Source organism: Corapipo altera, unplaced genomic scaffold, assembly GCF_003945725.1.
Source record: "Corapipo altera isolate COAL_440 unplaced genomic scaffold, ASM394572v1 0, whole genome shotgun sequence".
Taxonomy (NCBI): Eukaryota; Metazoa; Chordata; class Aves; order Passeriformes; family Pipridae; genus Corapipo; species Corapipo altera.
Window position 1 is genome coordinate 59,199,239 of NW_020884872.1, and position 22,605 is coordinate 59,221,843.

Genomic DNA, 22,605 nt, shown 5'->3' on the forward strand with positions numbered 1-22,605 from the left:
GTCCCCATTTTTTCAGGTGCAAGGTACAAATATATCTTTAACTATGGCTTTGCCTTTTCTATTCCCCCAGTGACATAACTCAGAGATCTGGTTTAAATTTGCAAGAGGTGATGAGAGAATGTTTTACACAAGTATTTTGAGTCAGGGGCTCTGTTTCTTTGCTCAAAGGATGCCTGTGGGGTATCATACTAGGCCTGTTTTATCAGAAGATGAGAAAGTGAGAGGTTAGGTGGTGATATTTTTATTCAGGATACTGCAGGTTACAAGACTTTTCAAGAGCTTACAATAAATGAGGAAGAGCCTGACTTCTTACTGGATTACTTACTAAAAGTCTACTAATTGGAATATCTATCACAAGTGTGTAGTACAGGCAGACACTTCGACAACCTAATAACTGAATTTTGTTCAACACAATTAATATGACTAGTTAATGACAGCATATTAGACCAAACAGACTTGTGCACCCAACTGTGGGTATTTCTTTTCCTGGAAGTGCATGACATCATTCTATTTAGAGTGCATTATATAAATTATTTTGGCAAAGGCCATCAAAGGTTTATGAGAACTAGCCAGCAGATCAGAAGTAGTAGTCTCTTTTCAAACAAATATTTGACAGGAAATTGTCAAAAGCTTTGGCCCATCATTTATCCACCATTAAAAAACATTAAGCCATGGTACAAAAGGTCTTGTGAATAATAAATTTCCCATTTTAATTCCACCGATCCATTGCCAGATCAATTTAAAAAGTGAATTGAGACTATGTAAGCAACATCTGAGTTTGAGAGCAATCTTCACTGTTCTGGGAGATGTGTGAAAGTAAGTACTTAGCTCTCACTTTCTTACTTTCTAGAAAGAAAGAGAATGAAAAAAAAAAAGCTCTGTTGCTTTTACAGTAACTCCCCTGGTCATTTCAAAAAGCATAATTCATAGAATCATATAATTATTTGAGTTGGAAGGGACATTTTAAGATTATTTAGTTCCAGCCCCCCTGCTAAGGGCTAGAACATCTTTCACTAGACCAGGTTGCTCAAAGTCCCATCTAGCCTGACCTTGAACATTTCCAGGGGTGAGGCATCCACAGCTTCTCTGAGCAACCCGTTCCAGTGCTTCATCACCTTCACAGTAAAGAATTTTTTCCTAATATCTAATCTAAATCTACTCTCAGTTTTAAGTCATTCCCCCTTGTCCTGTCACTACATGCCCTTGTAAAACAAGTCTCTCTCCATCTTTCTTGAAGGCTCCCTTCAGGTACTGAAAGGCCACAACTACATCACCCCAAAGCCTTTTCTTCTGCAGGCTGAACAATCCCAATTCTCTCAGCCTTTCCTCATAGGAGAGCTGCTCCAGCCCTCTGATCATCTTTATGGTCCTCCTCTGGACTCACTCCAACAGGTCCGTGGCCCCCAACATAAGAAGGATATGGACCTGTTGCAGCAAGACCAACATAGACCCAAAGTGTTCAAATATCAACTAAAAGGGAGGCTCACATTTTCTAAACAGCTGTGTGTTTGCCAACCTAAGCTGGTTGCAAGCATCTAAAGAAGTCAGCTCTCATACAAGCACAGAAATAAAGGCTGCATTTTCAAGTGAGACATTCAGCAGTTTCACCATTTGAATGTTTTGGAGAAGTTTTGCCACTGAATTCAGCTTCCTACACATAAATGATATGCATTTGCTTTGCTGTACAGATCAAAATGCAACAAATCAGAGATGAGTAGGAATAGGAAATTACAAATTTTCAAAGGGATAACAAAGTAATGGAATTTTCAAATCCTACTGAGCTGTAATTTAACTAGATCTTAGGAACCCTCTACTGAACCTCTGCTCTCTCAACAAGGCAAGGACAAATTCAATCCCAGGGTCTGAAGAGATGCAGCAAGCTACACACCATAGATGACAAGTGACAGCTAATGTTTGCTTTTTAAGTACAGTAAATAACCCACCTACCAAATCTCAGATCAGACTCTGTGGGTCACCTACATGCAACCTCAATATCATCAAACAACATTTTATGTTACTCTGAACATTAAACATTACAAAAAACAATGACCTTAAGACACAGATGTAACTTTTAAGTAAGGAAAGGAAAATTTTAAATAAAATCTCAATCTTAGTTACCACTATCCTTTAATTTCTTTCGTCTCAGATTACACTACATCACATCACGAATCAGACTGATATTTGAAATCTTCTGGAAAACATGCAGACATATGGCTAGACATCAACTGCCACTACTTTACCAATGAAAGTTAAAATATGAGAAAAGGGAAGATTTAGCCAAACTAAATCTAAAATATTCATGGAATGTTATTTCAAACTTTAATTTTCTATGTAAATGTTTCTAATTGAGATATGAAGCAGGTATCTCAGAAAGTCAACCACGATAACTGCTTACTAGCAAACTGTTCCCACAGTGGGACTAACACCTGCTGTCAAACACAGTGAATAAATCAAGAGCTATTACTATCTTAATGAAGAAAAGTCAACATTACTGAATGTTATCACAGGATCTCTTGTGCTGAAAACCTACACCTTTGTTATAGAACACTTCTGTCCCAAAGGCCTTTCATTCTAACCACCCATCAATTAATTCAACTACATTGGGAGGGCACTCAATTTTTTTCCCCAAACTTACTCCTGTACCACCTATTTTATGAAGAGTTTTCTCTTCTGTGTTCTTCAAACAAGAATGGGCTCAGACTATTCTTGTCTGACTTCAAAGACCAATCTGAAGATCTTTGATCTGGTATCTATAGTTCAAGTTGTTCAAGACAGCAGAATTTGTCTTCAGGTATTCTAAGAAACCTGATGTCTTGTTTCCAAGAATACAATCACATGACAGATGAACGAGACACAGTGAAAACAGACTGACTCAAGTGAAAAGAGCAACTTGACTTCACCCCAATTTGAAGCTTATGTCTATGTTACAAAGCATAAAAAGCATTTTCTTGGTAATTTTTACTATTTTCCACCAAATAAATAACATTCTAAGTTGATTTAATATCACAATCAGAGTGCTAAAAGAATATTAATATTACAAATTCAAGTACTATAAAAAGGTACTCATTAATATTGCAATATAGCTTCTGAACGCAAGTGTGAAAACTTTGGTTATATGATCATACATATTTGGAGAATAAGACCCCCAGTCACTGTATGCAACGGAGAGTAGATAAGTATGGAGTTGTGCCATGCTCTGAGTCATAATAATTTTCAACAGGTATTTGCATTATATACAAGAAGCTAATGAAATACTGCTTTTTAACACCCATATTAATTTCTTCCTCGCCTTTTAAAAGTATTCTTCTTATTTTTATCATTATTATTATTATTATGTTCAGTACTACTACTGCAATTAAGACTTTTTTCAATACTGTATATCTTAAAAGTATCAGTGACTTCAGAACAGCTACATCTGACTTCTGCAGTTATAGAAAACTCAGCATTTCTGTGATACAGGTTGCAGATTATAAACAACACACAACTACTGATTTGATAAAAAAAATCTTCTTTAAATTATTTCCCCAGGGTTGCAAAGGGGTGTGGTGTGATTATAAAGTCACAGAACAGTTTTCTATGACTCCTTCATTCCTTAACAATGAACATCCCTTCTCTTCCTGACTGCTTCATTCACTCTTCACTCCAGTCTGTGCAGAAAATGTGACAAAAATATCAGAGACAATGATTGTGCAAGTATTGCCTGTACAATTCCCTGGGTAATATGTAAGAAGAACAGGGTTTTGTGGGCAAAAACCGACAATCATAATGAGAAAAGACCAAGTCCACAAAGTGCATTTGCAGAGGTAATTTAATCCCAGTATTTTCTTATTGATTGACTTCATGATCCTAAAGTGTGCTTTCAACATTGTTTGTTTGTGCAATTCATAACAGCAGAAAGCCTCTCATTTAAACTGCAATCTCCCACTTATTAGCTATCTTTGATATTCAACAATCAAGATTCAGATAATGAAAATGCTACATGAGGAAATAAATTTTTTATAATAATCATAAAGGCAGTATTCCACTGGCAATGACTTGGATAGAAACGCAATATTAATACAGAGTAATTGAGGATAGAGAGCTTTGAAAGAGTTTCTGTAGATAATGATCTATCGTTCTTTAGGCTCCTTTACCTTAACATTCTATGTATCCCCGTGTTTACCTCACAACTGCTTAGGTTTAGGCTCCTGACCATTCAGCAAGCTAAACTCTGAGTAAGAGAAACACTTGAGGAGCATAAAACCAAAAGTCTTCCTTGATTCAGCTAGTTTGGAGTAATTTATAAAGCAAAGCAAAAAAAAATCGTAATTTCTCTGTCCTAGTAAAGACTGTGGATGAACGTTGCAGGGATCAGTCCTTTAGAGCTAGCTAAAGCAACACAACACACAGATAACATTTGAAAAGTAGATTATCTTATGAGAACACACAAAAGAAGGAACTCGTGGGAGGAATAGCATTGCATCTCAAAGGAGCGTAGGATTAAATTTTTTAAAAGTCAGTTGTTTTTTGAGCAGTAACAAGAATGAAGCCTGGTCTGATATAATTTACATCTTCAGGTTGATATACATATCAATTCTTTGACTTCTAAAAAGACGCAACTTCACACTAGTCTTTTACCTAGCAAAGGTATCAACATACCATGTTTTTCTACACTGGCTTCCATAAAATTTAGAGGAGTATCTTCAGGATGGCCTGCAATTAATTTGATCAGCCTTTGCCAAAGGCTGCTGGGGGAGAAGGTGCCCTGAAAAAAGAAGTAATCCATCTTATCTCCAAAAGAAATGAAGATTGTTTTGTGGTCAGACTGAAAAAACAGTTGTGCAGCACTGCTGGAAGCCATGAAGTGTAAGAGAAGAAAATATTACAGGACTGATCTTCTAAAGTATCAGAAGTTGCAAAATATCAATGGGATTTATTTTTACCTATAGTCAACAGTCAAGAATCAGACCACAAAGAGTACAAAGACTCTAAGCTACTTTCAAGAAAACTTCGTATGCCAGTAAACCAAACCACTGAGAGGAGAAAGAGCTCAAATATCTCTTGAGAAGGGACTTCTCATGCTTCTCAATATGAGGCATAATAGAGTAGCCTGGGATCAATGATCACACAAATAACTGAATTTAGTATAGATATAAATGGATTCTCAGCATAAAGCAGTGCTGGAGGTTTCAGATGCCATGCATGAATATTTAAACAGGTTTTTTTAATTATGTAACAGGAAAAAGTAGCACAGAACATGTCTGAGGACTCTTAAGAGTCCATACTTCCTACATTGTCTCCTAAAACCATATGTACTGCTAACACGGGTAAGTAAAAAAAAAAAAATAGATAGTGAAATGCATTAGAAGTGCACATGGCAGAAGCAAGTAAATATGATCTCCATCACATAAGAACTTCAGAGAAAGAATATCGAAACAAAATACAGTTATTAGATGAAGAAAGTATACAGAATTATGGACTGAGTATGGAGTATTCCAGTAAGAGTCAACCATCAAATGATTTAGATTAGACACATTACTGAGTTCTTCTTTTATTAATTTAAAAAAAAAAAAGTTGGAAAAAGATAAAGAAAATAGATATAAAGTAGTAGCTAAGAAGTAAAAGGAGGTACACATTAATAGACAAAAGAATATCATAGTATCTACATATAAAACATTCCAGGTCATACACAATTATGAAATTGCGGAACAGTGAAAGCAAATCGAAACCACCTTCACAAGCTATTTGTAAAAACTGCTGAAAGATTAACTGGCATCAGAAGTATGGATAAATGTAGCATAAGTTAGTAATAAGTTATGCAGAAAGGTGACAAACTCCAAATCTGGAAATTATGGAAACTTCCCTGATGTAAAGTTAATGCCAACACCTTGAATACTAAAATCATACTTAGAAGCAAAATTAGACACTGAAAAAACATAAAACGGTGAACTACAAACATTAACATTGATAATCTTAAAAGAATAATTCTTGCTAAACAACCTTTTAAAATAGCTATAATATAACTTATTAATGGATAAATGCTTTATGAAAGCCTTTGCTTTCCTTTGCCTGAGCAAATGTAACTGTATTTGTACACAGAGGCAACACAACTGCATTTTAGTTAAGCACGATAATTCCATCTGCCAGTATCAGACATTGAGAATACCATAATTTCCTTAAAACTGTCCAAAGGACTTATACGCAGTGGAAAACATACACCAGAGAAGCTGGAAATAACTATGCTACTCCTGATTTCTATGAAACGGGTTTGCCCCGTTCCTTGGTAACTGTACCATTAGCTACATCAAAAGCATGGACAATTCAGGACAGCGAGTTAATGCTTCCTTTTTAAGATTTTCTTAATACATATTATGCTAAGACCTCAAGTATTATAAGAGCATCAATAACTGAAATGCATTTGCCGTTGGGTTATATGCATCCAAAAGTCAAGTTATGAATATATATATATATATATATAACTGTAACTCTTTTCTGGGCAGTCAGTTGTATTAGTAATGAAATAACTCTACATTTCTAAGGTCACAAGGATGCTTTATTTTCTTCTGGATTGTAACACAAGTAGACTTGTTATCACTTTTCCACAGAACTTACAGGAGAAAATAAATAAGCTGTTTCAGACTTAATATAATTATTCATTCATGAAATATCATTTCTCTAGATAAGCTTAATGCTGAAGTCTTAGCCACATCTCCTTTTTCTTTGTGCTGGATTTCACCTGTTGAACCACCAAAATGCAGTTATCTCTACCCCCTCACTGCATGAGAGAATTTTTAAAGCAATAAATCTGCCCTCATCTACCCCACATGTACTGCAGAATCAGGCAACAGCAACAGAGCAAACAAGAATTGGAGAGGATGAGTTTGTAACACTGAAAAAAGTGTTAAGAATTTTTATAGATTTTGGGCAGAAACTACCATTATGACTTTTTTCCTGAAAAACGCTGATTCTGCAAACGAGTAAGACTATTTTATTCCACATTTTTTATGTGCAAACCATCCACCCAGTACACTTCAAACTGCTTGCTGCAACACAAGGAAACTGTGTTATTAAAAAAGGCCCCTGGAGCACGAAGGTGAGCCAGATCATTAGCAGTCCCTCTGTCCAGAGGGAGGTCACCACTAGTGAATAGATTTCTCCCTTTAGGCTTTCTTCTTACTCCCTAATTTCAGAATAATTTCTCATATTCAACTTGCAGCCATCTGTCTACACATGTGGCATTATAAACGGGGGGAAGAAAGCGTTTATTTTACCTTCACAAGACAGGCCGTGAGAAGTGACTCCAGAGAGGCTCTCTCTACACACGTTACAGAAGGTAGGTCGGGCATGGGAGCAGGCATACCAGTTATGCATCCCTGAGAAATGTTCCACATTAAACTGTGCGGTCTAGTAAAGGAGAAGTTAAGACAAATTTGCAAGTACAGAACACAGCTACAGTGACTGAAATTATGTACTGTTCCATATTACAAGGGACGACAATGCAATGTTCATCAGAAGTATTTTCCAGAGGATATTTAGCCTGCTCTCCCTCCAAAATTCTAAACAAAAGAGAGATAATTTTGCTAGTGAAGTTCTTAATACGAAGCTTCACTCTGACGTTAGACACACTTTTCACACTAAGGAGGGTGAATACTACAGCTCTGTGTCCTGTAGCTTGATCTGTTGAGCTAGAAGAGATTGCACCAAAAGGGATGTCAGCTTACCTCATAGTGTTCTCTGGACTGAACAGACTTCAGAGAGCTTATCCAGTCCTCCATTTCTTTTCTGTTCTCAGCACACAATATTAGCCTCCTAAATGGAGTGATTATCTGAAAAAGATAACACATACTGATTAATACAGATAGTAAAAATCATGATAGACAATATTTAATGTACGCTTTCCTGTGAGATGATGCGAAAGGACGACGCACCCTATATCACAAGATATTAAATGCTTCAAAATATTTTCTTTAATACACTACCAACAACAAAAGGCTTTGCTTTTCCTTTTTCAGTTCCCAAGATTCGAATCAGCCTTTGGCACAGGTCTCTAGACTCTACATTAATCATTCCCCCTTCTCAGCTCCTTGTCTACACACTGAGACTTAAATACTTGAATGGCAGGCACTGAAACTGCTAAAACAGCCATTCTGGAAATTACTAATTGACTAAGACTGCAATCCTATTTCATAAGAGCATTATAGCAACTGTAAGGTCCATTCCAATTGCCAGAGACAAAATTATATGAAAATCAAAATCCTGGAAGTCTTAAACAACAACAAAAGCTTTCATCATATTTCTCTATCTTGGATACTAGATTTACAGAAATTTATACAAAAATCTAAAACAGAACTTTCTATATCGAACTCAGTATAAGAACACATGCAAATCTTTATAAAACTATACAGAGAACAAAAGCAAACAGGTGAAATCATATCCTACTAGGATGGTTGAATGAGTTCCTGGAACAAGTTGATGCTGGGGACTTTATAGTGGTCTGGAATAGGGTTCTAGAAATCTGAAAATACTGTATCACGGAAGTTCAAAGTATAAGCTGCTCTCCTCTCTCCCTAAACAGTAGAAAAATAATCAAAATAACAGGAAGACAGCAGAAACTATCAGCTAACTCCCACTGAAATTATTTTCAGCACTGCACTAAAATAGACAGAGCAGTTACTTACATAGCAAAGAATTTAAAACAAAGTAAGTACAAGAAATTTAAGGAAAGTTATTTGTTTTGTTACAGAAAGTCTGAAAAATAAAATTAAATCCTGTATCAGTCTTTTGCATAAATCTGTTGCACAGTATGTACCACCAACACCTGCAAAATACTTAAGTAAAACAAAGGACCAACAAAAAAAGATAGCTCTGAGTATTATTTGAACACTACAGGCTAGACATTGTAACATTTGCACAATATTAGTAAACATTATCTACAGCTGCATTTACTTACCCAACTTCTGTTGTAAATAGTCTCTAGCCTTGATTTGTCCTATCCACTTCTTCATTAAACTGAACTGCACTTTAACATATCTCAGAGGCGACGTAACTGAAGTGCAGCAAGCTGCAAGTCACATGGAGGGGAGGCAAAAACCCTGTGGGCTTGCTTTTGTTTTTCCTTTTTTTTTCTTCCTCCTTTTTTTTTTTCTTTTTGATGTACTCACTTCACATGGAACAGAGTAGTTTTCTGGTTTCTGTTTCCTTCAATCTTGCTTAAGCTTTTTAACAAGGTTTATTAGTAGCTCTCCATGGCTCTTCCTAAAGAACAGTTTATGCAAAGAGCAATTCTTCTCTCATTAGTTTGGAGCCAAACAGACGCTTTATTACTTCAAAATGTTTTTCTAAGCCAGGTCATCAAATGAAGCCCAGAAAAGTCATTAAATCATAATATAACCCTGGCTCCAACAACAATCGGCATTCTGCTGGAATTTCCAGGTTTCAGTGGATTCAGAAATCTTATTTGTGGAAATATACACCACAGATTATTTGCTATTATATAGCACGACATTATAATATGCATCAAGTAATGCTAAGTCCATTCAAGACTCTGCACTTTGTGTCCATCCTTCCACTATAGTCATTATTGATTCTAACCTGTAACCTGATGTTGTGAAATGCCACTAAGCAATAACAGCTGCATTTATTGCTGAAAACTCCTGACTATTTTGATCTTTCAAAGTAACATTTATTTATATTACTCATGTCTTCAATACTACTGGTCACACAAAAGCACTGTGCATCCCTCTACCCTCCCCTCCCAAAATTAAGGCCCTAGTTCAGTTGTTCACAGGTAGCAACCTAGGGCCAATAGAGACATCCTTCAGTATTCAAAGTTTTGGCACGGGACAGGTAAACATGACAGAGAACCAGAACATCTGAAAAGGCACTGCACACCCATGTATTGGCAATCAAATCACATCACCAAATACTGCTAACTAATGCATGTAAACATACCAGAAGTTCCTATATTCCAGCTTCTTATTAAATTCAGAGCACAATAAACTTAATAAAGTTCATAGCATTTCAACAGTCTAAAAGTTACATTTTATACTGTCAATCAGGTGAATGTAGGAGCAATTATTATCTGTTCTACAAAAATACAGTAGGAAGCTGGAAGACATACTTATTTGTAAATATGGCATCTGTAACATGACAAAACTACATATTCTCTTTGTTTTACATATTTGTAACAACAAACTTCAAGAAGGTACCTAATAACATGAAAACAGACAAAATGCATCATGTGCAAGAAGTATCAACAATGTTTGGAATTTTTCTTAAAAAATAAAATAGGAACTAAGAAGTCCATTTAAGTTCTCATCTATTTCAGTTTACAAAATCATGGAGAGGACATACTCGCGTTATTTTTAAGGTATTTCACGTAACGTAACAACAACTCAGGGAACCAAGGAAATTATTAGCTAACAACAAGAAGTTTTTCCCTAAATGCAAAGCATTATTTAGACTAGAAAAGTATTCCCAAAGGATGCTGAGGAGACCAGAAGTATTTATGTCTAAAAAGGTATTCGACAAATTCAATACAAATAGATGCACCATATACTATAAAAGACAATATCTGAAACCTTCAACTTATCAGGTCCTCAAAATCCAACAATGAGGCAATGTTGGGAAGTTACTCAAGAGGAAGAAGCACTGTATATGCTGTGCTGTTTCTACTCCTTTCTTGATTACCTGCTAGTAGTTATTACTATATATAATTTATTATATATAAATAATTATAGCACTTTGATTTAATATGGTTTTATGAGTTTACACTAACTTAGTATTGCTGTTCCTGCTTGTCCTGAACTGAGAATGACTTCACAAACCTTCTTATTTGCATTTATACAGAAGGGATGCTTTCTTGTGAACGCTTACACAATGCTATGATCAACTAATCTAAGTGGCACGTTTGAAGCACATTCATTGAAGACAGTCGAACCTGCATACAGACATAATCAAAATTAAATGGATGCAATTATCCCTAAAACTATTTTTCTGCAATGTAAATTTGGATTTTACTAGTAATCTTATCTCATTCCATGTACTCATATTTAAAGTCCTGTGTATTCTCTTCTACAAACGCAAGTCAGTATCTTTTCCTCAATTACATATTACCTTTTTTAATGCTCTCTGCTCCAAATAATATTATTTATATATCACTCTAAATATGCTAAACTCTAAACAGACAAGAAGAAATTGCATAATACAATGCAAAGGAAGTGTTACAGGAAGCACTGAAAGACCACTGATGTAACAAAAGAATAAGAGAACTCCTCAGTCTTGAGGGAACTCAAGTGCTAATGGTTCACATGCTGACAAAGCAGGAGATAAATCAAGAAAATGAAGTCAGTCAAAAGGCCTTAAAAATAAATAAATAAATAAATCAGACTTAATTTAGATGATTAAGTTACTTTGAAAATTTTCACCATTGTCAAGTAGCCAAGAAGTCATTGCTGATTTTGGAAAAGAGACTTACCAAAGGCAAATATTGCAGTATATTGGTAAGTAATGAAACAGAGGTAGTGGGAATAAAACACACTTTTAATGCAGTAGATATTGGGAAAGAGTGAGCATATACAGTCTTGAAAGTTGAAGGCAAACACCACAAGTCCTAAAACATCCCAAGGAATAAAGAAGGTCTGAATAGGAAGAAAAATGACCCACTACTGGAATAACATTCCTGCTCTGTTTAGAAAATTAGGGGTCTTTTTTTGAGTGGGGAATGAAGAAGACGACAAGAGGTCACTGTTCAGTCTGTCACCACATAGGTCTTGCCATAAATTGGGATTTTCACACGTGCTACAATAATTTGGCTTCTCAAAATACACACATACTCATATAAATACATATCTTGAAATTACTTTGATGAAGTTTACACAGTCAAGTGTAAATTGAACAAGTTTAATATCTTCAAAGGAAATAAAATTGCCATCAAATTCAGTGTAATTTTGAAAGCACTTTCTATTTACAATGGGGATAACTTTACCAATAACATTCTATATGTCTTCAGCTGAATGAGTTTAGACTTACAATCTGTAAAATAAAATCACAGAGAGTTCGATTAAAGCCTATTGCCTAATTTTTAATATATTTTGTACTATCAGCAATATATAAGAAAATACAGTTTTCAAAGATTGGCGGCTCCATTTCTGGTTTCTTTTACCAATTAAAAAATGCAGACACTGTATTTGCTAATCAAGAAAACACTGGTCTACATCTAAGCAGCAACAAAGCAGCTATTGTAAAGCACTCTGTTTCCTGCAACATGATATTTGCATTAAGGCACCTTCAGCTGCTCTGAACTATTATCAGGCATTACACTAATAGCACTTTGTATGGCTGATCTTGAATTAAATTAGTAATGTAGGAACAAACATCACTTAGAATCTGAAAGGGGTGAGGAAATGGTTCCTGTTCTTTGGACAGATACTTTTAAAATATCTTTCTGGAAATAATGAAGAAAGGATGATTCAGAGAGAGCATCCCAACTCTCTTCTTAGGGACTGCATTCAATGCCTGGGGCAGGAACATAACAGATTAAATGCTTTGTAACTTCTCTGTGCTTATAGACATTGCTGAGTCAGTACTGACAAATACTAGGATAACACGTTATGCCTCCTTTGCTTTCTGTCTGCCCCTCCATTCCCCTGCCCTTGTGCAGGTGGGTCCATATGAATATGTTGAGTAAATGCACTTCTACCACAGGGGTGGGAGTAGACTGCTGGGATCATTGATGCTCCCGTACCTACCAGAAGTTGTCTGGAAAACAGTGCTAACAGTTGGACAGCTTTCTGCAGTACTTATAACTTCTTGGATTCCAGATACTATACAAATTATAACAGTACTGTCACTGTCAAAGGTGTAGTTAGTTGGTGCTTTACGGTGAATCGTCACGATTATTTTTCAAGATGAGTAAAGCCAGGCAAAAGTATAAATTACACAGAGAGAGGAGGATTTAAAAGCAAGGCAAATAATAAATGGCTATTATATTTGCCTGAGTACAATGCAGAATTTATAATCAGAACAATTAGCTCTGTCTACTCCACTAAAATGTTGCTTCCCTCTTTTTTCTGGCCTTCTCCTATTTCACCGTTGCCAAGCTCACAATAATTGAACTAATGTGTGGTTTTGGCCCCCACAGTAAAAACTCTTACGAGGGGAAACAAAAAGGTTAGTCCCACACAGCATCTCCTGCTCCAGTATACCAGAAGAAGTGGGCTTAGATAGAAGGCAAGACAAAAATGGTTATTCCACTGAAAAAGGTAAAAGGTCTACTGTGACTTTATTCTGCAGTAGAATCCAGCCTGGGTAATTTAGGTGGCCTTACCTTATACCATATCTAACAAAAATGAAGGAGCGTCTTTCAGAATACAATCGGGCATACGGACAAGAAAGTAACTGGGAGTAGTAAGCATGGATTCATTCACCAAGGGGAAGTCATGCTTAACCAACCTGATAACCTGTGATTATCATCCACCTTGCCTTCAGTAAGGTTTTCAGCACTATCCCTTAAGATTCTCACAGAGAGGCTGATGAAGTATAGGCTGGATGAGCAGACTGTGAGATGGGTTGAAAATTGCTTAAATGGCTGGGCCCAGAGGGTGGTGATCAGGGCACAAAGTCTAGTTGGAAGCCAGTGACTAGCAGTGTACCCCAAAGGTCAACACTAGCTCCAGTACTGTTTAATATCTTCATCAATCATTTGGGTGGTGTGGCAGAGTGTACCCTCTGCAAGTTTACTGATGACAGAAAACTAGGGAGGAGTGGTTGATACATTAAAGGGTCACACTGCCATCCACAGGGATTTCAACAGGCTGGAGAAACCAGCTGACAGGAAACTCAGTAAGTTCAACAAGGAGAAGTCCAAAGTCCTGCCCTTGGGAAGGAACAACCCCAGGCATCAGTGTATTTTGGGGGACACCCAGCTGGAAAGCAACTTGTCAGAAAAGGACCTGGGGTCCTGCTGCATAACAAATTGAACATAAGCCAGCTACATGCCCTTGCAGCAAAGTAGGCCACTGGTATTCTGGGCTGCAGTTCCAGGGAGGTGAACCTGCCCCTCTACTCAGCCCTGGTGAGGCATCACCTGGAGTGCTGTGCCCAGTTACGGGCTCCTCAGTACAACAGATACGTGGACACACTGTAGGTAGTCCAGGGAAGGGCCACAAGGATGATGAAGGAACTGGAGTATGTGACATGTGAGGATAGCCTGAGAGAGCTAGAACTGTTTAGCCTAAAGAAGAAAAGGCACAGGGGGATCTTACATATGTAAATCCCTGAAGAGAAGGTGCAGAGGACAGAGCCAGGCTCTTTCCAGTGGTGCATAGTGAAAAGTTAAGAGGCAATGGGTACAAACTGAAAGACAGAAGGCTCTCTGTGAACATCAGGGAACATTGTTTTACAATAAGGGTGACTAAGCACTGGCACAGGTTTCTCAAGGCATTTGTGAAGTCTCTTTGCTTGGTGATAATGAAAAATTATCTAGACATGGTCATGGGCAGCCTGGTCTAGGTGGCCCTGCTTCCAGAGAGGGTAGACCAGATGACCTTCAGAAGTCCCTTCCAGCCCCTATATTACTCCATGATTCTGTGAAAAGAGAATCCATGTAAATCAAGTAATCCTGTTACAACATGTAACATCTTGTTACAGCCTTGAACTGCAAAAGACCCAGTAAAGGTCGATTTGTCAGAAATCCAGTTCCCCAGATCTGACCTCATATATTCAATGTCAACCAATTTCTAACAGAAAAAGATTATTCCTGTAGAAGCATAACTTTATAAAGAGACAGTTACAAGAAGCAGAGTAGGAAAGTTCCATGAATTTGGATTGAAGAATTAGAAATTTGTTTTATATCAGCATTTAAATATAGTAAAACCAATAAGCCATTCTTGTAAATGTAAACTGGAAACTGCTATATATAGTTCAAGGCCTGCATGTTTCTTTAAAGTCCTTACATAAAGATTTGTTAAGCCCATTACTCAGCATTGCTGTGCCCTTAGCTTTGCCTTCACCAGCTCATTACACATCTATCAGATAGGATGGCTTCTATGCTTCAGGAAAGCACTTAGTTATATATTTAATGGCATTAGGTGCAAATGTATACAAAATAAAACAGCAAGTGACTATTTTTTTTGTCTGTAATAACAGATGCCTGTTTAAACATGATCCAGCTGCCTGAAGACAGGGATCCTTATTCACTAGGAACAGGAAATTTAGTCAAAGTTTACACCAGTGACTTTATTTATAAAATTATTTGGTATACAGGAACTACAGTGAGGAATACTTTTTAAGGTTTCCCCAGGTATTTTAATCACATTTAAAGCAAAAACAGAAAGAAACACCACAGAATAAGTTAAGTATAAAACTGCAGGAAGAAGGAAATCTGGCAATCCTCAGTGTTTATTCTCCACACATCTCAACCACTTAATAAGTGAAAACCAGAAATTTTCTGCAAGCTATTTTTGAAAAAGTTTCTGGTAAGCATGAAATCTGTAGAAAACAAGCTCCAGGCAAATGTAACTAGAATAAAAATGTACAATATAGTCCAGATTGGTCACATTTTTAAGCATCCTCTTGTCTTCCTCTTCTGAAAAGTGTTCAGCTTTCTTGTAATAGGATCAGTCCCAAGTGATTCATCTATGGATTTCACCCTCACAGCTGAAATGCTTTATTGCTTTTTCATAATGAAACTTAAAGGTTCAACATCTACAGACACTCTAGGGAAAGAGAGTCAGTGCATCAAGTCAGAGACAACGAGCTTAAAATTTGAAAGTCACACCCAAAGCTACCCAAAGAGCTCTCAGGTTCATTACATTGTTTTGTCACTATCAGAGGGTGGAGGGAAAATGAGCAAGTGCTAAATGGAGGAAAAAAACCCTAAGTGCATCAGAAGCACACACTAATTGCTTTTGTCAAATTTTTCCTTTCCTCAGCATATTAATTTGCTATTTCAGTTTTTGTTTTGTTTCTAAGCTGCCTGAATATTGGAAAAAAAAACCCAAACAGAAAAACCAACCCTGAGTGGAAAATTGAACAAAATGGAATACAAAGCACTTCCCTTCTCTTTCTGTGGTTTGAGTATTGGTAGGGCTGGGAGAATCAAAAAGCCTTCATCACTTAAAGGCTAATCATGACCTGTATGAAGCAGCAGATAGTTCACAACTAGGGAAGAACCATATCAGTTCCAAGAGTTAGCTACCCATGCAAAGCTGAGTCATGCTGATGAAGCCAGCACAGAAACTTGAACCATTTTTCAGCCATATCCTACTTCCTGGAGATAACAAGAGACCCCAGGCTCTGTTAGGCTGCGCTAGCCTGCAAACAGGGCACGGAGAATGTCTGGATATGCCATTCCCCCATCTGGAAACAGTGCCATGCACTGACCCTTCTGAAAATCTAAGGGTAAAATTTAAATAAAACACAATGCCTCTCAGAGTGGGATTTAGCTCACAGAGGAAGGTACTTAAAGACAAGACATCTGCAAATGTGAATGAACTCCCACTATCATCAATATATACTCTTAACATCAACATGCAACTGGAATGCACAGGAAATTTCAAAGCATACCCAAACCCAGGAGATTATTGCACATTCAAAGGATAAAAACCAGAAACATGTTTCCAAACACAAATCCATTCCTTTTGTGTCCCTGTGGTTTATTAAAGGGAAAAGTCAAGCAAGAATATCTCCCTTCAAGGGAACATCAACAGAGACTATATATAGACACTTACTCAAAATAGATTTTTACAAAGAAAAAAAATTGCAGATAGCGGTGCACCAGAGTATTGCTACAGAGCAAACCAGGAAGGTTAACCTATGCAGGCAACAAACAAGGCAGTGAAAAAAGTTTGCTTAGCAATAACTGAAACCAGGGGAATCCACCTCAAGTCTGAAACACACCAAAGGGTGGTTGCTAAGCCCACAATCCCAGGAGTGTCCCAATACAGGAGTAGGGAGATGATTTCACCAAACTAAAGAATTAAGTAAGATAGTGAAAGAAAAGTAGCAGAAAGATCAGAAAAAGTCCGAGTAACCCGTAGGTGAGTGGCACTTAGAAAAAAAACCAGGCTCGAGGTTATCAGTAAAGAAACCATCTCCTGATGTCCACTGAGACAGAACTGCAGTAAATTGGATTTTGTAAACATGTAAGACAGCAGCAGAGAAATACTTCCATTGGCATCCATAAGCTTTCTGTACTTAAATACAAGACCCTGAACTTTAGGCCAATCAAGAGTGAGTAATAAAACTGATGTTATTTAAATAAGGAAAATTGATGTTATTTAAATAAGGAAAAAAAGCCTGAGTTTTAGGATAATTATTCCCAGCTTTAGGAATATCTGTCTTTGTCTCTGATATTTGAAAAGGCAGAAGACTGGAGTGCCTAAACCCAAAGATTAAAGGTTTTAAACCCCTTTGGGAAAATGCTCTTCTCATTTCCTCCTAACGTGGCTTGGGGGAAGTTAAGCAGTTCTCACATTCCCTGAAGTTTTTGTAGTCCCTAAAGAAAAGTCTCAAACAACTCTGAAAAAATCTGAGTGGCAAGAAAGCAAGCCAAACATGTTCAAGTCCAGAGAATTTAACACTATTTGGGAAACATACTGCAAAAGTCTGGCAACACGTTCTGTTTTCCAAGACCAAAGTGAATATTAAAAGTTAATTCTCTAAAATCAATTAGAAGCAGCTAATCTCAATGACAAGTGGAGAGCCAACTGATGTCAGAAGCAGCAGGACTGAAATAAACTGCTAGAATGCAATATGCCTTTCAGGACCATCGAAATACTCAACTTGAAATTCTGACGAATTGCAAGAATTGAGTTTCCAGTACAACTGGGCAACCTCCCATTAAAAACAGCAGCTGTACAGGAGGATTCAAAGATACTTTATCCTTTAAGCTGGTGCCCCATAAATAATATGTCAATAAACTTTACATCCCCAGCCAAGACATAGGATATGCTACATTGAGAAATATGCATAGGAAATACAGTAATCAGGTCTGGAAGAAAACAATATAAACTAGAAGAAAACAATATAAATTTTAACTACACTTGAAGCACAGTTGCCTCAATAGATTATTTGGCCTCACTAAACTATAAAAAAAAAATCTAAAAATAACAGGTTGAAGGAAAATCAGCATACAAACGTTTAGTTTTTACAAAATATATCCAAATCTACAGAATATCAAGAAAACCACAGACAAATGCATACTGATTTGTTTGTTTGATTGTGCAAAAACATATTAAGCAGAATCCTTTACTTTCAGGTCAAAGCAAACTTGTCAATCTCACAAAAAAAGTGGAAATTAGAGAAAAAAAACTTTAAAGTTTTGTAAAAAAATTACATTCAGGGATTAACTTTAATGAAATGACTTTTTTTTGGGGGGGGTCTTTTTTAATATAATATGAAAAAATACTTTAGAAAAAATTAACCCGTAAAGGGATTAATTAAAGGGATCCTTTTGAACTAAATTAAGTACTTCTGTTGAAAAAAGTTAAAACATCAGCCTGATCCATAATCATGTTTAGTTCAGTCACTGAACTGAAAAGACTCAGTATTTTTATTCCCAGTCATGCAATGAGATGAAAAGTTAAGGGATGTAAAAAAGTAAGAAGGGTAACAGGAATTTTTAATGTGAGAAAAGACTAATAGATAATAAGCACCTTGCTATTCTCTGATGAAATTTTGTTGTGTAATTCTTAAACTGGAAGAGGAATGTAAAGTTGCAATATAGCAATAAATATTCATTTACAGGCAGCACAAAATTTTGATTACTTACTTTCCCCCTTGATCTCCAAGGCACTTCAAAGTGAGCCAAGTAAGGTATTAAGCATACAGTACTTGAAAAAGTTCAGTGTCAGTAAAACCGAAGAAATACACACCACAGAAAAACAGAAGCAGAGATAAAGTATTTATGGATTACAGACAGCTCCAAATTAGTAGAAAAAGAATCTTAGTATCAATATAGAGGTAACAAAAATGCATAACATGCTGCTGCTGCAGAAAACAGACAAAACATGGGATCCATAAGCAATGCAAATGAGCATTAATTTATAAAATAATCCCAAATGTCTGTGACTTGTGCTTCAGTGACTGTCAAACATGTCACTTCACACACAAGATGATGCTGCAGAATAACAATTGGGAGAACAGCAAGTATAGAAAAGAGTATAGAAAAATGTTTACAAATATTATTTACCTTGGAAATTAGTCAAATCAGAAGGAGGTAATAAAAAATATAAAATGCAAAAGCCAAATAGTTTATAGGTTTCCGCTGTCTTTGTGTCATAACATTAGGTAAGAATACTTTACCAAAGCCCAGCACATTAAGAGTTTTCTCCAAGGAATTATTTTTCCATACAATAAATAATTAGGACTCTATATGGTCTATAGCATCGCTAAAAACAACAAATCAGCAAAAATTATTATATTAGACATTTTTGCAAGCATATCCAGAATCCTAGTAATCAGTGTTATGAGCTGGAATATAAAGTCTCCTTTCCAGCCAATTTCTAATTACTAAGAATCACAGTAGGTTTTCCAGGACAGCAGATCTGCCTACTGCAGCTTCCTCCCTCTCAAGATGACAACTTTCAGAAGATGCATATTCAACAAAAAGCCCTTGATTCAGCACCTAATTCAGAAAGCTGAAAGCAAGGTTTACATTTTAGGAAGACAAAGCTCCTATTGTAGCTAAGGGAGAGTTAGTTACTAATCAGTGGAGTCTAGCAATTAGAGAAATATGCTTTAAAGAGCTATTAATCTTATCTTAGATACCTAAATTTAGGAGTCTATGAACCCATCAAGTCCCACACTGAAGTCAGAGGAAGCTGAATCCCCATCCTGTGTGTCATACAGTATGTTATTAACATATTCCTGGAGGGCACCTTCCAGAATGACAGTGAAATTATTTCCTCTTTTACTCTCAGATGCAATTAAATAACAGAATTAATCTAGCCAGAATTTTCACTTTTCTGAATACACATATAGTAAGAAAATGAGTGTCTGTGGCTTTAGGTAATTTTTAGATGCACTAAAAGTTGACCTAACCCAAACCAAATGTCTAAAGCCAGCTGTACAAAGCAGTGCCTCAAAGCCAGTATTTCTACCATAAAATTATTATTTTCCATCACATTTACCACCAAAAAACCCATAACTGATTTAAATGTTTCAAACAAGACTTTGGATGGATTAAATACAGCCACTGTCACATGATGCCTGTGTATTTAACTTGAGACTCTAGGATAGATTTATAATAACCCAGGGCATTTTATAGAATCACGTGGGCTCAACAACTGAAAGGCATCATGGTTAACACCTACAGATTTTCTTTTCCTTGTTAATGTGCATCAGTTCCTCATCATTAAACACAAGGCAGAGGTAGAAACTTAAGCTAAAAGTTATCTTTTTCTCTTCTCATAGACTTGGGAGACTGGTACCTAACAAGGCAGTACAAAGAATTTGGCCTTGAGTGTCATGTAAAGACTCTGAAGTCAAGGGACACCTTTTGTTCTATTTAATAACCTCTAGGTGAGGATGCTCAGAACTACAAAACACCTATAATCTCTTAAAAGGCATTCCAGTGCAAGATTGTGCACTAGAAGCTAATTGCTAGAAGTGAGCTGATTGTTCATTGAAAAGTAACATCATCAGCAATAAAGAAAAAAATTAAACAGATGATCTAAGTTTACCAGCTCCTCATTTTAATCGGCAGATATTTATTTACCTCAACTTTCCCCTTAACCTCAACTTGTTTGCAGAAAGAAAGGAAAAGTAATTCTGGTGAATAAACAGTGATATTTAGTTACACAAAATATTCTGCAAACTTGTGCATTACAAATAAACAACCTTAAATCTGTGTGTTATGACTAATTTTAGGGCTTGAGTTTTATCCATAAAAGAGTATGGAAAATCTTGACACGCACCCCTCTGCCTCTGAACAGACAAACTAGAAAGGGCAAAAGAGGGCAAACCAGTAACTTCTACAAGCTGGGGGTAGGAAATAGAGGGGAGTGGGGGGACTTAAATGACATGACAAAAGGATTTGTAAAAAAAAAAAATTTAATAAAAATATTTAAAGGTGTATTTTCCTGGAAAAATGGTCATTTGGAGTATATTCCATCTACATCAGTTTGTGTTAAAAATATTCTCTCTTGGGACAAAGAAACAAGAGGAGGACATTAACTAGATAAGGCTAAAGTTAAGGGTTTAATTTTTGCTTTTTAACAAAGAAAGCTAACAGAGCATCTAGAACATAAATTAAAAAACCCTCATAATTTTAAGAAAGGCAAAGATTATCTTTTTAAGATGGAAGAAAATAAAAAGCAAAAAGAAATGTTTCTTTTTATTCATAAGGAGTATTGCTGGACAACTAACCACCCATTCCACTTCCAATCCCGACTCCAACCCAGTGCAGGCGAGGTCAGAGATGTCGTACTTCACGGAACTATGTTGCTGGGATACTGGGTTAGGCAAACACAAAGGAAGATACCAAAAGATTAAGCAAGATGACGACTATTACCATATTTCACAGTCGAATCAGATGACTCTTCAATACAGGAGAGCTTTAAATCCAAATAATTTTTCAAAATGAATTTGTAGACTCCTTAGAGAAAACACTGCTTGCCCTAAATTACCCAGGACATGAAAATAAACAATGTCAGCTGTTAAAGCTGTAGTCCCTGAGATTTCTTTTTTCACTACTGTCTTCTCCAGAAGTCTAGATACTAGAATCATGCTTTTGATGAAGAATGAGATACTGAATGGGTCTAAAGGATTATAAACAATACCAAAACACCAAACATTGTACAAGGAAAAAGAGAACAGGGCAAAAACCCTCAAACATGGCACATTTCTGAAGAACAGAGCTTCTAGACAACAGAACCTTTACAAAAGCAAGCTGGTACCTTACACAGCCACCACCTGATCTGAGGCCTTGGGTCAAAGTACTCTTTTTAACCGCATTCTTGATCAGTAAAGAAGCTTAGATTTATACAACAAGCCAGACTGTCCAGGTCAACACGAGCACGTCTTTGAAGTGCTCTTACTACTTCAGCAGCTGCCTGGGAGGTACTAGAATAAGGAAGACCTACAAAGCTTTCATGAGGCTTGCATTTGACTGCCTTGGAGAAGAAAAACCAAGACTCGTAATACAGACCACCTGTGGAATTAAAATTCTCAGAAAAATGGAAAATCAACACTTTAATAGAGAACAATGGGACATGCAGGTTAAGAAAAAGGATGCCACTGCAGTCAGTGGGACAAGTCAAGACCTTCAGAAGGTCAACTTTACCCATGGTGTTCTTCATAACTAATTCTTGTTCAAAAAATTTACTTTTCCAGAGGTTAAGAATCAGTTTACCTGAGAATCAACTTTGGCAGACATTATCACTTAGTTCTAACAAAGCAGTTGAACAATAAATGTAAAACACACCTGTAAACTTACAGAAACAGGAATTTATGAACACTATGTTTTTTACACCAGTATCAGAATCAAGGTATGACTGTAAGGACAGCTTTTCCACATGACTTGGAAATACACAGGGTTTTGACAGGCAATGAAAAAAAAAATACACTTCAATATGATGGAAAATCAAAAATGTTATGATAAGAAATTAAAACAAAAACACAATT

The 22,605-nt window shown here is 36.4% G+C and overlaps 1 protein-coding gene across 5 annotated transcripts in view; it reads right to left on the minus strand.

The window, feature by feature from the left end:
- Positions 1-22,605, minus strand: part of DGKH (diacylglycerol kinase eta) — a 167,092-nt gene that overhangs the window by 56,029 nt on the left and 88,458 nt on the right. For 3 of the 5 annotated variants that reach the window (XM_027649738.1, XM_027649729.1, XM_027649747.1), the window contains exons 5-6: positions 7,701-7,805; positions 7,251-7,383 (exon numbers count right to left, since the gene is read on the minus strand). In XM_027649738.1, coding sequence (XP_027505539.1) covers positions 7,251-7,383; positions 7,701-7,805 — 238 coding nt within the window. Of the gene's footprint in view, positions 1-7,250; positions 7,384-7,700; positions 7,806-8,929; positions 9,449-22,605 lie in introns of those variants that run through there. The other 2 variants (XM_027649756.1, XM_027649767.1) reach the window with 2 other exon arrangements.